We start from the raw sequence: 14,087 nt of genomic DNA, 5'->3' as shown, positions 1-14,087 counted from the left end.
ATCTAGGATTTTATTTTTTGGGGAGGGCCCAATATTTTTTTACATTAGAACATATTGTTATAAAAACACTTATATTAATATAATGGTATTTTAAAATATATTATTATTTGGCCATGGGGGGCAGGCCCCTTTGGCCCCCTCCATAAAAATGCCACTGCATAAGATTGTTTTATAAAGAATGTATAAATGTATACAAATATTATATTATAATCTATACTTACCTAGTTACCTAACAAAATAAGCAAATAGGATATAATATATTTTTATAATATGATGTGGGTAATATTTACTCGATAATATATTATGAAGAAGGACTCAAGGACTGAAGGAGGCTGTCCAGTGACAGAATCCTCGTGAGATATTATGGTTGGGGATTTAATTAATCTCTGCATCAGCGTCTTTTTAACTGACGTAGGGGAGTTTCTGACAAGTAATTATAAGATTTAACCAATGCTATATTATTTTGAATTTTGATAGAGTAGGTAGTTCGTGTAAGAAACTAAATTACCTACTAAGAACGTCATTTTGTCGTTTACGTAGCAAATTTAATGAATTGTGCATAAATACATACAACAGGAATTAGTTAGGTAATTAAAATTTTTAACGGTGAAATTACAATTACGGATTTATCAATGGGTCTCATCAAATATATTAAAAATCAATAAACAATTAAAATTTAAAATGCATAATTTCATACGAGCTAATGATTGTATGTGCTAGATCCGGCTTAGATGTATTAGTGTGGCTTGTGAATTGTTGCCTGTTGGTATATGCTAACTGCTTAAAAATGTAAATAAAAATTAAGGCTATAAAGCAGGTTGTGGTTCTCAACCTTTTTTGATTAATGTCATCTTTAACCAATAGAAACAAACACTGCGTCACCCTAATATCAAAATAATAAACAATCTTAATTCTTAGGTTTATATTAAGAAAATATTCAATTATTAAAAAAAAAAATTATAGTTAATAGAAAAAAACGTTGATATTAATATGATTATAATAATATGATTTTTTTCGAAAAAATTTATTTATTTTTAATTTTCTTTCCTTTTTTCGTTGATTTTTTATGTTACCTCGGTTGAGAACTACTATAAAGCACGATTAAAGATATTAATTACCTATATTAATATCTTTAATCGTGCTATGAAGTATAAAAGCATAGGCGCCAGGTTTTGTAAATGCCAATGGGGGCCAAATTTACCAATTATTATCCATAACTTTTGCCCTTCAAAATAATTTAAATAGGTATATGTGGTTAAAGAGTAGAGACACAGAAAGTGGACTACTTATGTCTGTAATTTTAACTGTCTCTTCTTAAATTAAACTCAAATCTATTTTTTTTCAGTGGGGGCTGCGGCCTCCGAGCACCCAAGCAGTCGGCACCTATGTATAAAAGTTTCGTTACGATTTTTTGGTAATCTCACTTTCTTGGTATTAGATCTTTCATTCAACACAGTGGACTTTTTTTGACTTACTATCTAAATTAAAAACTTTCTTATCTAATATCTTGAGTTGTCAATAGATAGTTAAGATTAAGCTAAGCTATAAATAAATAGCATAATTAAGTCATAAGGATAGGTACTTAAATCTTAAATTTAAGCAGTACATCTTTTCTATAATATACTCAGCATCCATATCGATTATCGAATATATTATAAATTATAAACGAATAACACTTTGTAAGTGGTTTTTGGTGAGCACTGAGCACTGAGCAGGCGGGTAATTTCTTATTTTTATGGGACATCAGACATGATGCCATGATGGGCTTACGGCAACGGCGCCCGGCTGTGGTTTAGGTTTAGCGATAACGCCGATAACAGAGAATACTGAAGAGATATAAAATAAATTCAGATATTCAGACCTAACCTCAAAAGTCAAAAGGCCCAAACCAATGCGGCTTATAACTTATAAGTTATAATATTAAGTTGAAGGCATTGAAGTTAGTTTTCTATCTATTATTTTAATAATCAATTATTAATTTTTAAATTTTTAATATTATAACAAATTAACAAATAGTACTATATAGTAATATACTTATTAATCAATACTTTTATTTCTATTTTGTATTCTTTTTCTCGATTCCTATTCGAATTACTTGAAAAATATTTTTTTTTGAATTTGATTAATAATTGACGAATTTAACTAGATATTTTTTCGTCCTAGAACTGTAAAATTGTCGTTAAAAACTTATAATGTTTTCGAAGTCACTGATCAATTTGTGCAGGCAAAGATTATATCCTACAAAAGTTCTGCAAAATGTTTTATGTAAGTTCATAAAATATATTTGTGTTCGTTTCGTAACATGCTAGCTGTATATTGTTGTATTGTAGTAATTAATTTGTCATATTCTCTGATAATATTGACAATTTTTTATAAAATATAGTACGATCAATATTTAATAATTAAAGCATAAAGTATTTTATTTTATTTGGTACCAATTAATAATTTGATAACATTTTAATAGTACAGGTTTTATAATTATAAGAAATCACTGATTTACATTTTTAAACAGAATAATTTGTATTTACATACCTGCTTTAATATATTATTTTTCACATTATATATTATATTTTCAATTTTACAAAGTGCTTAATGGTTTTTCTCTGTTATACTAAAATTATTTTAGTTTTATATTAATACTCAGAGTTTATAACCATATAGTGACCTAGACTTGACTATTACAGTAGGTATATAAACTTAATTTAAATCAATTATTGCCAGTTATACATTTTTTTATTAAACATACAAAGAACATATTTGTAGTTTACAAAACTTTTTTATTTGTGCTTTTGTCAAAGTCTACCTTGATTTGATTTTAAAAATATAAGTTGTATAAAAGCAGTTTGAGATAGTCTTAATTTAAATACTTCATACAATTTAATTATATTGATTGATTCTTTGAACAATATAATTCCACATTTTGAAACATATTATCTTAGGCATATCTTTAATTAGGTACTGTTTAATAAAATAGAATTTAGTGTAATTTTTCTTACTACTAAGTTTTTATTTTATTTACCATGTTTCTTTTAGGTAAACGTAGTTTGTATGAGCGTGCAGCTATAGGATTGGATAAATATGAGTTCTTCAGAGAGAAAATTCAAAATCAGTTTTCTGAACCAGATAAACAGTTATTTCGAGAGCGCATGAATTCTTTTGCAGACCCTGAATCTAATAGTTTAATTTTTACTGAAGATTTAAAACAAATTGTACACATGGCAGGTGATAATGAAACGGATTTAACATTAGTTGAAAAAATGATGAAGAAGTAAGTATTATTATTATTAGGTAGTAGGTACCGTAATTTGTTTGAAATTTATATATTTCAAATCCTAACTAAACTTTTAATAATTATAGATATAATAAGCAAAACCAAGGATTAAGATTTGGAAATTTTACTTTTGGTCCTGTTGTTATGCGAATGTATTATCATCTGAATAAACCTGATATTGCATTAAAAGTAAAGATAAAATTTGATTGTTATAAAACAAAAATATCTTATAACAATATTATTATAATTTTTTAGTTGTTTAATGACCCAGAAATGGATGGATTTTTCAATCATTTAAGTTCTTATCAAATACTCATGGATTTATTATTTATAAATGGAAAGTTTGATGAAATATTAACTGTATATAAATCTATTCAAGAGAGACAATTACAAATAGCCAAGTTTCCTAAAGGTGTAATGATGTTAGTTTTTGCTGCATGTTATAAATTGGTAAGATTTTTATTTTAATATGTCGTATGTGCTTATATTTTAGTATTCATTAATTTGTGAATCATATTTTGTACTGTGTACTTTTTAATTGGTAAAAATTATCTTAGCTAATAATTCATTTCCAAAAATCTATTATATATAATATATGTTTAAACATAAACATTTACAACAGTTTTTAATGTGTAATTTTTTAAAATAATATACATAATAATAACAATTTTCTGACATTTAGATTGTATTATCAGGTTTGAGTAGTTTGCAGTTATTATATATATTTTACTCTTTTGTGAAATTATTATTTTCACAGAATAAATTCTAAAGCTGTCTTATTATTAGAAAGTATATAATTTTATACAATATAATATGATATTATTTTAATATTTTGTTTAAATAATGCATACTATTGAAAATATTAAATATTGAAGCTACTGCTTCCTTTGTCCTCCCTTGTGCATGCTTATGCTAATTGATTATGTCCCATAGTAAATCACACCTTGTATGAATATTTCATTTTAAAATAAATATACCTACCTATTACCTACCTTATGATTATATTTACTTACGTTAATTGTTTATAATATTGTGTAATATTTTAATAACTTATAGTGATTTTATTTTTACGACTATGGTTTATATATAAATACATATACTTTTAAGTTCATAATAATGATTAAAATTATTATAAAAAACAGATTGCTAATGATTTTTAATGATACATTTTAGAATACAACTGAAAGTTTTGAGTATGCTTGTAAATTGTGGAGTGACCAACAAGAAGCTGGCCATAGTCCAATTAGAAAAACAATAACCTTTTTTGCTGCTAATGCAATCAATCAGAATAGTCCTCATATTGCCCTTGAGGTAATAACATCAGTGAGAAATCAATCATATGTGACACTCCGTAACATAAAGGTGGTAGCATTATGTGATTTGGGCCGAATTTTTGATGCTTTACCTCTTCTTAGAAGTGTATTGTCAGTAGACCAACCAATGTCTGGCGGTCCTATTATAAAACAGACTTATTGTAGAGATGTAGTAAGTATAACTACCATTTTTGATCAATAATTACTTTTATTTGCTTTATTAATATTAAATGATTATATACTAACATTTTTAAAAGGTATTTTTCTAATTATGAAATAAAATATATTTTTTAAATTAATTACAATTGGGATATAGCGTTATAACTTAACATTTTTTTTCAAAATCATAAATTTGTCTTTTAAAATAACTTAATAGTAGGATGCCAGCTCAGCCAATAGTGCATACCGAAAATAAAAGAGCAAAGCCACACATAGAGGATGTTAGTTTAAAAGAAGTGAAAATTGGAAAGTTCTGGGTAGCGTTAATATCCAGACAGAACTCAAAATATGGAGGTGAAGAACTGCATGTAGTAATCTACTGACTGTGTCAGCTAATGTAGGTTGAAGAATGAACACTAGATAGCTGAAATGATGCAATCATCATACCATTACATAAAAAAGGAAACAAGACAAAATATGATAATTATAGAGGGATATCGTTTTTTAACTGTTTGTACAAGGTTTTCTCTAGAGAATGTTACTAAATTGCATTGTCCTTCATGTGGAGAATTGTAGAGAGTTAGGAGGACTCCGATCAGTTGGAAGATTAAAACTATGAAAAAGTTAGCAATTTTAAATGTTTGGGAGTAACGTTAAGCACAAAGAATGACTGGTCAAAGGAAATAAGTATACTGAAGATATTACTAAGATTTGAGTTAGAATATTATAAAAATAAAAAAATGAAATAAGTATTACTTATCATTAAGTAATTAATTTATTTTAATTATAAGTTAATTTAATAACTATCATTTATGAATGAACTTATAATACAAATATATTTATAACAACATTATTAGTATATTTGTTTATTAGATAATGCACAAATGATAGTTACTAAATTAACTTATAATTAAAATAAATAAATTACTTAAAAATAAGTAATGCTTACTTTAGTTTTAGTAGGTTGTAAAATTAATCTATACAATTTAACTGATTACATTTATAGAAAAAAATCATAAAATTTTAATGAAGATACATTAAAAAATAAAAAATATATTTGTTGTGTTAGGTATGTTTAAAAATAAATATAAAATTTAAATAAAAGTATATTTTTGTCTTTATGGTAAATTGCCAAAGTTAACCTATTACTCGTTATACATAAAAGTTATTCTTTTCTATCTACAAAAACCTATGTCATGTTTACCATTAAGCTCAATATAGTGAATAATTGATTTAATTAACAGCTAAAAGTTAAGGATTTATATAATATTCTAAATATTTAAGTCGTTTATTATGAGTCAATTGTATAGTTTTGAATGTGATTTAGGTCAAATAATATTACTGATTAGGTAGTAAAATTATTTAAATTTACTTTATTGAATTGACCTTATTTATAGACCTATTATCATAAAAATAAAATTTTCAATTGAGATAAATCTAATTTCTAAATTGATGTAAATAAAAGAAACTTGAACTGAACTACTTTTAATTTAATTTATAACTAAATGCATTTAAAAAGTTCCTATATTGCAGCTATGAAATAAAATTGTTATTTACTATTTTATATATATGGGTTGAACCTTTTGTACAATTAGGTGGATGAACATATAAAGTAGGATAAACAATAATACGATAACAATTGATTATATAACATGGTAATTAAATAAAATTATAATGTTTTATTGTATTAATTTTTTCCACTGGTTTCTAATTAAATATTTACAGTTTTAAATTGATTTCAATTCTATGTTTATTGATTAATGATTTTTAAATTATCCTTAAAAAATACTTAAATAGTGTAGCAATTTTGATAAATGATGAGGCCGGTAGTTTTATAAGATGTTTTCATAAAATAATTTATTTTTATAATCTAAATAAATAAATAATCAGTATACTTTTGTTGTATCATTTTTTTTTTTTTAACACGTTTGTTTAATAATTAAAATATATATTATTATAATAAATTTATAGTTATTTCCTTTATTTTAGATAAATTTAGTGAAATCTGCTGCTGAAAAACATGATGATAAAGAACTATCATTGGAACTGGATAGAATTTTAAACCAACTAGAAGAGTTAAATATGATTAGTGAGACTGTAAATAAAAAAATATTATTCTTACTCAAATAATATATTGTATTTAATAACTGACAATAATTATTATTTTATTGTTTATTTTCTAGACACTTGATTCACTTCTATGTTCAGAAATTAAAATGGTTGAGAGATTAGATACAAACAACCGAGAATCAGTCGTAGGTGCAAGCTATCAATCAGGCCGGCCATTTAAAAAACGAGAATTTAGACGTCCGGGTATTACTGATTTACTTTAACTTGAATTGCATTTATGTAAATCATAAACTATTTTTTTTGTAGAATAATAATGTACTGTTGTATGTAATAATTAAGAAATTAAATAAAGTTTAGTTATTTTTTTTTTTTATTGAAATATAAACAATTTTATTCACTTTATACTTATAGTTATATAAGATACATGGACATTTTATTACATATATAATATAATATTACATACAAAATTTGTAAAATAAAAAAAAATACCACATTGACTTGAATTAGGTTGATACAAAAAATATTTAAATATTGTTCGCTATAGTTTGTAAGTTGTGTTTACAAAAATGGAATTTAATAGAATAACAAATATTCATAACTATTAGGTAAGTAGGTGATTGATTTTCAGTTCCTTATTAATAATATTTGTTCACGTTACTATTGAGAGCCTATTTATATATTATTTAAATAATATTACGAATTAAAAAAATATAAATTAGTAAAATAAATTGATGAATAATTATTCAGTAGCATCAGTTTTGCTAACTGGGTATGGCTCAGGAACGACGATGTGTCCACTATCGACAATTACAATATTTTCAACCGGCTTGTCTCTTGAATCAGTTTCTGCTGATTCAGCTGCTCTAATTGTTTTCTGAAAGTCATTTAACATATTAAAATCGTATAATAAATACATTTTATTAATTTATATACTAACCATTCCTTTGATTATTTTTCCAAACACAACATGGCGACCGTCCAACCAGGAAGTTTGTTTAGTGGTAATGAAAAACTGAGATCCATTGGTATCTTTTCCAGCATTGGCCATAGACAACCAACCAGCACCATAATGTTTCAGTTTGAAGTTTTCATCTGCAAACTTTTCACCGAAGATACTACGGCCACCTGTGCCGTCACCCTTTGTAAAATCACCTCCTTGAATCATGAAGTCTTTGATAACTCTATGGAATTTACTGCCCTTGTATCCTTCACCTTCTGGTTTTTTCGCCAGTTCAATGAAATTCTTTGCAGTTTTAGGTACAGTCGCGCCAAACACTCCGATTTCCACACGTTGAGGTTCACTTGAACCCAATTTAATGTCAAACCACACCTGTTAAAAAAGAATCGTTCATAGTTATTAAGTGCTGTGCGTACGTAGGATCATTGACGTGTCCATTCAACTTACAATGTCAGTGACCTTAGGTCCTTTCTTTTGTGGGTCTTCTAATGCTTGGCTGTACATCACCACAAAAATTGTGAAAACCGTTAACGGTAATATAGCCCATTTTAAGAATGTCATGATTTTATAAGTAGATATCATACAACTTTTGCAAATATAATACGTGCCGAAATTAAACAATAACTTTACAGGTGACAGAAGTGTAAGAAAAACACGAGTAGACCAGACACGACAACTAAGTTGGTCGGACTAACCACTAACCAGTAAACTACGCTATAGTGCTATACAATACATTACTATACAATTGAATAAGAATGGTGGGAAGTGAACAACTGAGAAGACGTGTGATGTGGACAATAACACACAATGTACCAACGATAAAAATGTAAAATTTGTTATCAACTTTGTCGTATTATTGGGATAATAATCGATAGTTTTTTAATTTCAATAACAATTTATTTAAATATTAATTTTTATATGTCTATGGTTAAATGTTAATTACATAAGTACATTACATCTTACATAAAAATAATTATTTATCGTTTTTCATCATCATAATTAACTATTTAACGAACAGAAATAAAATAAAAATAATCGTTTTCATTGAATTTTAATTTTAGTTATAATGTAACACAGTGTAGCCAGATTTCGAAATTCTAAAGATTGTATAATATCAAAAACTTCGTTTTTTTTTTGTTAAAATGCCGTACATTTCTGATGAACAAAATCATATTATCATTTATTAAATAATATGTATTCTAATAATGAGGAACTCAGGCTAATAACTACATTAGATGAAGCCTTTTAATCCCCCCTCCTCTCGAGAAAAATTAGTATACTCTATTAATTATGGAGATATATTATTATAATAGGCTTGTTAAAGTCTTGTTAAATAAATAAAAAATAAAATAATAATAAGCAATAAGTTATAATTATAATATGATTGTAAATGCACATAAAAAAACAAATTTAAATTTATAGTATTTTAAGTGTCATATCCGACTTCAGAAATGTTGTATTTATGACAATGGAAGTCATGTGATACAATTTGACTACGAAAGGTGGTTCTGCAACAAAAACTATAACCACTTACCGATCTGAAATACCAACTTAATATAATAATATATTAATTCGTGATAATACACGTATAATTAGTACGTTAGTTTAGTACTTTGGTCATATTTATATTTTACAAATATTAGTTATAATGTTTAAATTGTTCACAATTAGTCATATAATATTAAATGTGTGTGCCTTTTAGTTTTTATAAATTTGTGTCTTAATTAATTTTTTAACTATTTCAAGCCTTTTAATTCAAGATTCTCAAGTCTAAATTATTTATAAATTAAGCTGCACTACGAACCGACAACACCGAGCGTCGGCTTGTTGTATGCTGTTTGCTTCTACAATTAAAATCACACTTTAGATCCTAAAAATCTAAGTTTACGATTTCAATTATATTTCACAAATTTTAAACCTAAAAAATATTACAATCAAATAAGTAAGTTGCACAAAAAATTTTATTGTATATTTTCGAAACTTTGAAAAAACGATTATGAAAAAATAATCAAATTTTAGGTTGACCATAATATTATTAATTATTATGTTTGTAATTTACTTATTTTGAATGTAACACGGCGAATTGGGTATGCAATATTGATACATACGATCAACTATTTCCACAATATTATAATAGGTATAATCATTAAAATAACAATAATTTATATTTTATTATATTTCTACATTGGTAGGTAGTAATCACGTCACATAGATTGACGTTAATGTGTAACCTATGTCCAGAGTAGTGTCTCGTCAATCAATTCATAATAATCAAATATACTGTGCAACAGCTTATCGTCGTTAATTATTCATATTGTCAGTTATTTATTATGAATTACTCAGTTCAATTCATCATTTATTCAGAAATTCTCAATCTATAACACAAATATTAGAGTAATTTGATTAACTGTATCACACTTAGTACCCGTATTACAGTTAATTAAACTAAGGTTAAATCGCCGAATTCGGCCGGTAAAATCTGTAACCTAAGTTTAAACTAATATTGTAAAATGGACACTTAAAAGTAAAAATATTATCTGGAGTATCGTTAAGGCTTTCATTGGTATTTATATATTAATCTGAAGTAAACATTTTAAAATTGTGCCTAATTTATTTATTATTATAACTTACTGTAAAATTAGATATCTTAATAAGTCTATTATGCCCTAAATATAAAATGTTTGCTTTTAATTTTATATTAAATAAGTTTTTGTATGTCAATCACATATTGAAACTAAATACACTAAATTGGTTCTATTAAAAGAATATTTGAGATGTTATATGTTTGTAAAATTGATAAAATACATACAAGCATTTATGCGCATCTGATGTTCTCTTTATAATGAATCCATAAGAGTAGATAGACTATATTCATTCTGGAACAATTGGATTTTTATACATTTAAAAAACGTCTTAAAATTAGCTTAAAAATTAGCTTATTTTAACATTTTTTCCTTCCAAATTTCATTACTTTTTGTATACAAATTTCATTGATATTTTACTTTTATATAAAATTACATACATTTCTCGATATAAATTTATATAAATAAATTGCAAACAAACAACACCAATTTCCGTTTTTTTTAAATATGTACAATATACATAAATTATATATATATATATATATATATATATAAATTGCTTTTGTTTTCAAAAATTATATAGCTTGTTTACAGCACGACTTTAACTATTTCGTTTATAGAATAGTGTCATTATTTCGTAATATCAAGCTTATGACGTCATTTTTATAGTATTTTCTGGAATCTTCTAGATTAGTACCCCGTAATATTGTGTCATGTTTTTCGAGGTTATAATATAACCCACCGCTGAGTTTTACTCATTTGCGGGTATACTGTAGTCGTCCTCAGTCGTCCAAAGTACTATAACAGCGAATTGATACTGAATCTTTAGACAGACATGGTCTCAACTACACCCAACGGATCAATAACAACAATTCAAGAATACGTGGAAGAGAAGTGTGGTAAGTACATACAAAGTATAAAAAATTTTAGAGGTATTAAATTAATTCCAGCAAGAAGTAAAAATCCATGGATTACTCCAGCTATTATTGAATCTATTAAAATTCGGAATAGGTTATTAAAATATAATAATAAATTAGGTAAAATTTATAAATCAAAAATAGTACATTTAATCAAGGTTTCAAGAGAAAATTATTTTAAAAATCAAATCAACATAATAAATAAAAATAATCCAGTTAAGCAATGGGAGTTGCTATATTATTTTTTAAAAATTAATAAATATAAAAATGATGCCAAAATTAATTGTGATAAATTAAATGATCATTTTGTTAATATTGGTAATGATTTGGCCTCTAAAATACCTTTTTCCAAAATTAAATCTGAATCTAATATTAATCCAAATTCTATTTTCTTTGAACCAATTTGTGCTGAGGAAATAAAATTAAGAATTAGCTCATTAAAAAATAGAACATCACCAGGTTGGGATAATATAGATGTAAAAAGTTTAAAAGATAATCAAGATTCAATAGCCACATCAATGTCAGAATTATTTAATTTATTTATTAATACAAAATATTTTCCTAAACAATTAAAACATGCAATAATAACGCCTATATACAAAAACAATGGATTACCAAAAGATGACGTAAATAATTATCGTCCAATTTCTTTAATTTCAAATATATCAAAAATTTTCGAAAAATGTATCTATTCAAGAATAATTAATTTCCTAGAAAAAAATAAATTACTTTCTAATTCACAATTTGGTTTCAGAGAATGTAGAAATACAGAAAAAGCAATTTTAAAATTAACATCACTAATTCAAACAGAAAAAAAATACAAAATGACAATTTTCTTTGATTTAAAAAAGGCATTTGATACAGTAGACCATAATATACTTATAAGGAAGTTGGATAATTTAGGTATAAGAGGAGATATGTTGGAATTATTAAAATCATATCTAAATAATAGAACATGTTGTACAAAAATCAAAAATAAATTGTCTGAAACTAAAATTATTAATTGTGGAGTACCCCAAGGGACCTCCCTAGGTCCTTTGTTATTTAATATTTATATTAATAGTTTAGCTAAAATTAAAATCAATGGTGAATTAGTACTATTTGCAGATGATACAGCGTTAGTTATCGAAGCTGATAATCATGTTGATTTATAAAAAAGCTAATGAAGATTTAATTAATGTCATAAATTGGCTTGTTGAGAATAAATTGTCTATAAATATTACTAAAACACAATACATTGATTTTTCTGAAGAGTATTCAAATAAAAATTTAATTATTCATGACTTTATGTGTACAAATGTTAATAAATGTAATTGTCCTGAATTAGAAAATGTAGATGAATATAAGTATTTAGGATGTATAATTGATAAAAAACTAACATTTACCACCCAAGTTAATGAAATAATTAACAAAATAAGTAATAAAAAAAAGTTATCAATATCTATATTTTAAATGAAAAAAGTTTTAAGAAATCAGTATACTCAGCTTTAATTCAATCTCACTTACAGTATGCAATATATATCTGGGGAGTAGAAGACAAAGTAAATAAACTTCAAGATATAGTAAATAATATAATTACAAAATTCAAAATTGAAGGCGTTGATTCTGTAAAAGACCTACTATTAAATAGAATAAAAATAAAAAAAGAATATTATAACTTGCATTATCTGATTCAACAATATTTCATAATATTGTTGAATCAGATAATGCAAGTTATAATATTCTTTTTTATTTTTATTCTATTTAATAGTAGGTCTTTTACAGAATCAACGCCTTCAATTTTGAATTTTGTAATTATATTATTTACTATATCTTGAAGTTTATTTACTTTGTCTTCTACTCCCCAGATATATATTGCATACTGTAAGTGAGATTGAATTAAAGCTGAGTATACTGATTTCTTAAAACTTTTTTCATTTAAAATATAGAATATTGATAACTTTTTTTATTACTTATTTTGTTAATTATTTCATTAACTTGGGTGGTAAATGTTAGTTTTTTATCAATTATACATCCTAAATACTTATATTCATCTACATTTTCTAATTCAGGACAATTACATTTATTAACATTTGTACACATAAAGTCATGAATAATTAAATTTTTATTTGAATACTCTTCAGAAAAATCAATGTATTGTGTTTTAGTAATATTTATAGACAATTTATTCTCAACAAGCCAATTTATGACATTAATTAAATCTTCATTAGCTTTTTTATATAAATCAACATGATTATCAGCTTCGATAACTAACGCTGTATCATCTGCAAATAGTACTAATTCACCATTGATTTTAATTTTAGCTAAACTATTAATATAAATATTAAATAACAAAGGACCTAGGGAGGTCCCTTGGGGTACTCCACAATTAATAATTTTAGTTTCAGACAATTTATTTTTGATTTTTGTACAACATGTTCTATTATTTAGATATGATTTTAATAATTCCAACATATCTCCTCTTATACCTAAATTATCCAACTTCCTTATAAGTATATTATGGTCTACTGTATCAAATGCCTTTTTTAAATCAAAGAAAATTGTCATTTTGTATTTTTTTTCTGTTTGAATTAGTGATGTTAATTTTAAAATTGCTTTTTCTGTATTTCTACATTCTCTGAAACCAAATTGTGAATTAGAAAGTAATTTATTTTTTCTAGGAAATTAATTATTCTTGAATAGATACATTTTTCGAAAATTTTTGATATATTTGAAATTAAAGAAATTGGACGATAATTATTTACGTCATCTTTTGGTAATCCATTGTTTTTGTATATAGGCGTTATTATTGCATGTTTTAATTGTTTAGGAAAATAT

General features: G+C 25.0%; 3 protein-coding genes across 5 annotated transcripts in view; 1 reads left to right on the top strand and 2 right to left on the bottom strand.

The window, feature by feature from the left end:
* The window catches only part of LOC114124288 (PXMP2/4 family protein 3), a 225,254-nt gene that overhangs the window by 29,682 nt on the left and 181,485 nt on the right, over positions 1–14,087 (bottom strand). The gene's annotated exons all lie outside the window — the stretch shown is intronic.
* Positions 1,791–7,186, top strand: LOC114124287 (pentatricopeptide repeat-containing protein 2, mitochondrial-like). 3 transcript variants are annotated; one of them, XM_027987489.2, is made up of 8 exons: positions 1,791–1,939; positions 2,164–2,265; positions 3,034–3,268; positions 3,358–3,460; positions 3,527–3,721; positions 4,445–4,756; positions 6,733–6,840; positions 6,927–7,186. In XM_027987489.2, exons 2-8 carry the CDS (start codon positions 2,193–2,195, stop codon positions 7,074–7,076), a joined length of 1,176 nt encoding a protein of 391 aa, XP_027843290.2. In that variant the 5' UTR covers positions 1,791–1,939; positions 2,164–2,192; the 3' UTR covers positions 7,077–7,186. The 3 variants fall into 3 exon arrangements, with proteins under 3 accessions (XP_027843290.2, XP_050066826.1, XP_050066825.1); XM_050210869.1 differs by lacking the exon at positions 2,164–2,265 and having other exon boundaries at positions 1,916–1,939; XM_050210868.1 differs by lacking the exon at positions 1,791–1,939 and having other exon boundaries at positions 1,967–2,265.
* On the bottom strand, positions 7,161–8,554 carry LOC114124286 (peptidyl-prolyl cis-trans isomerase 5). The gene is made up of 3 exons (XM_027987488.2): positions 8,219–8,554; positions 7,751–8,143; positions 7,161–7,687 (listed from the first exon to the last, which is right to left on the bottom strand). Exons 1-3 carry the CDS (start codon positions 8,351–8,353, stop codon positions 7,553–7,555), a joined length of 663 nt encoding a protein of 220 aa, XP_027843289.1. The 5' UTR covers positions 8,354–8,554; the 3' UTR covers positions 7,161–7,552.

This window comes from Aphis gossypii, chromosome 1 (assembly GCF_020184175.1).
Source record: "Aphis gossypii isolate Hap1 chromosome 1, ASM2018417v2, whole genome shotgun sequence".
Lineage (NCBI taxonomy): Eukaryota > Metazoa > Arthropoda > Insecta > Hemiptera > Aphididae > Aphis > Aphis gossypii.
This window is presented reverse-complemented; position numbering and strand designations above follow the sequence as displayed.

Bases quoted from the DNA above. Each gene is read 5' to 3' on its own strand.
- LOC114124287 (XM_027987489.2), top strand. From the start codon at position 2,193: ATGTTTTCGAAGTCACTGATCAATTTGTGCAGGCAAAGATTATATCCT. The intron at 2,266-3,033 runs GTAAGTTCATAA...TGTTTCTTTTAG, and splicing joins AGTTCTGCAAAATGTTTTAT to GTAAACGTAGTTTGTATGAG. The intron at 3,269-3,357 runs GTAAGTATTATT...TAATAATTATAG, and splicing joins GTTGAAAAAATGATGAAGAA to ATATAATAAGCAAAACCAAG.
- LOC114124286 (XM_027987488.2), bottom strand. From the start codon at position 8,353: ATGATATCTACTTATAAAATCATGACATTCTTAAAATGGGCTATATTA. The intron at 8,144-8,218 runs GTAAGTTGAATG...CTTTTTTAACAG, and splicing joins GACCTAAGGTCACTGACATT to GTGTGGTTTGACATTAAATT. The intron at 7,688-7,750 runs GTTAGTATATAA...AATGACTTTCAG, and splicing joins GAAAAATAATCAAAGGAATG to AAAACAATTAGAGCAGCTGA.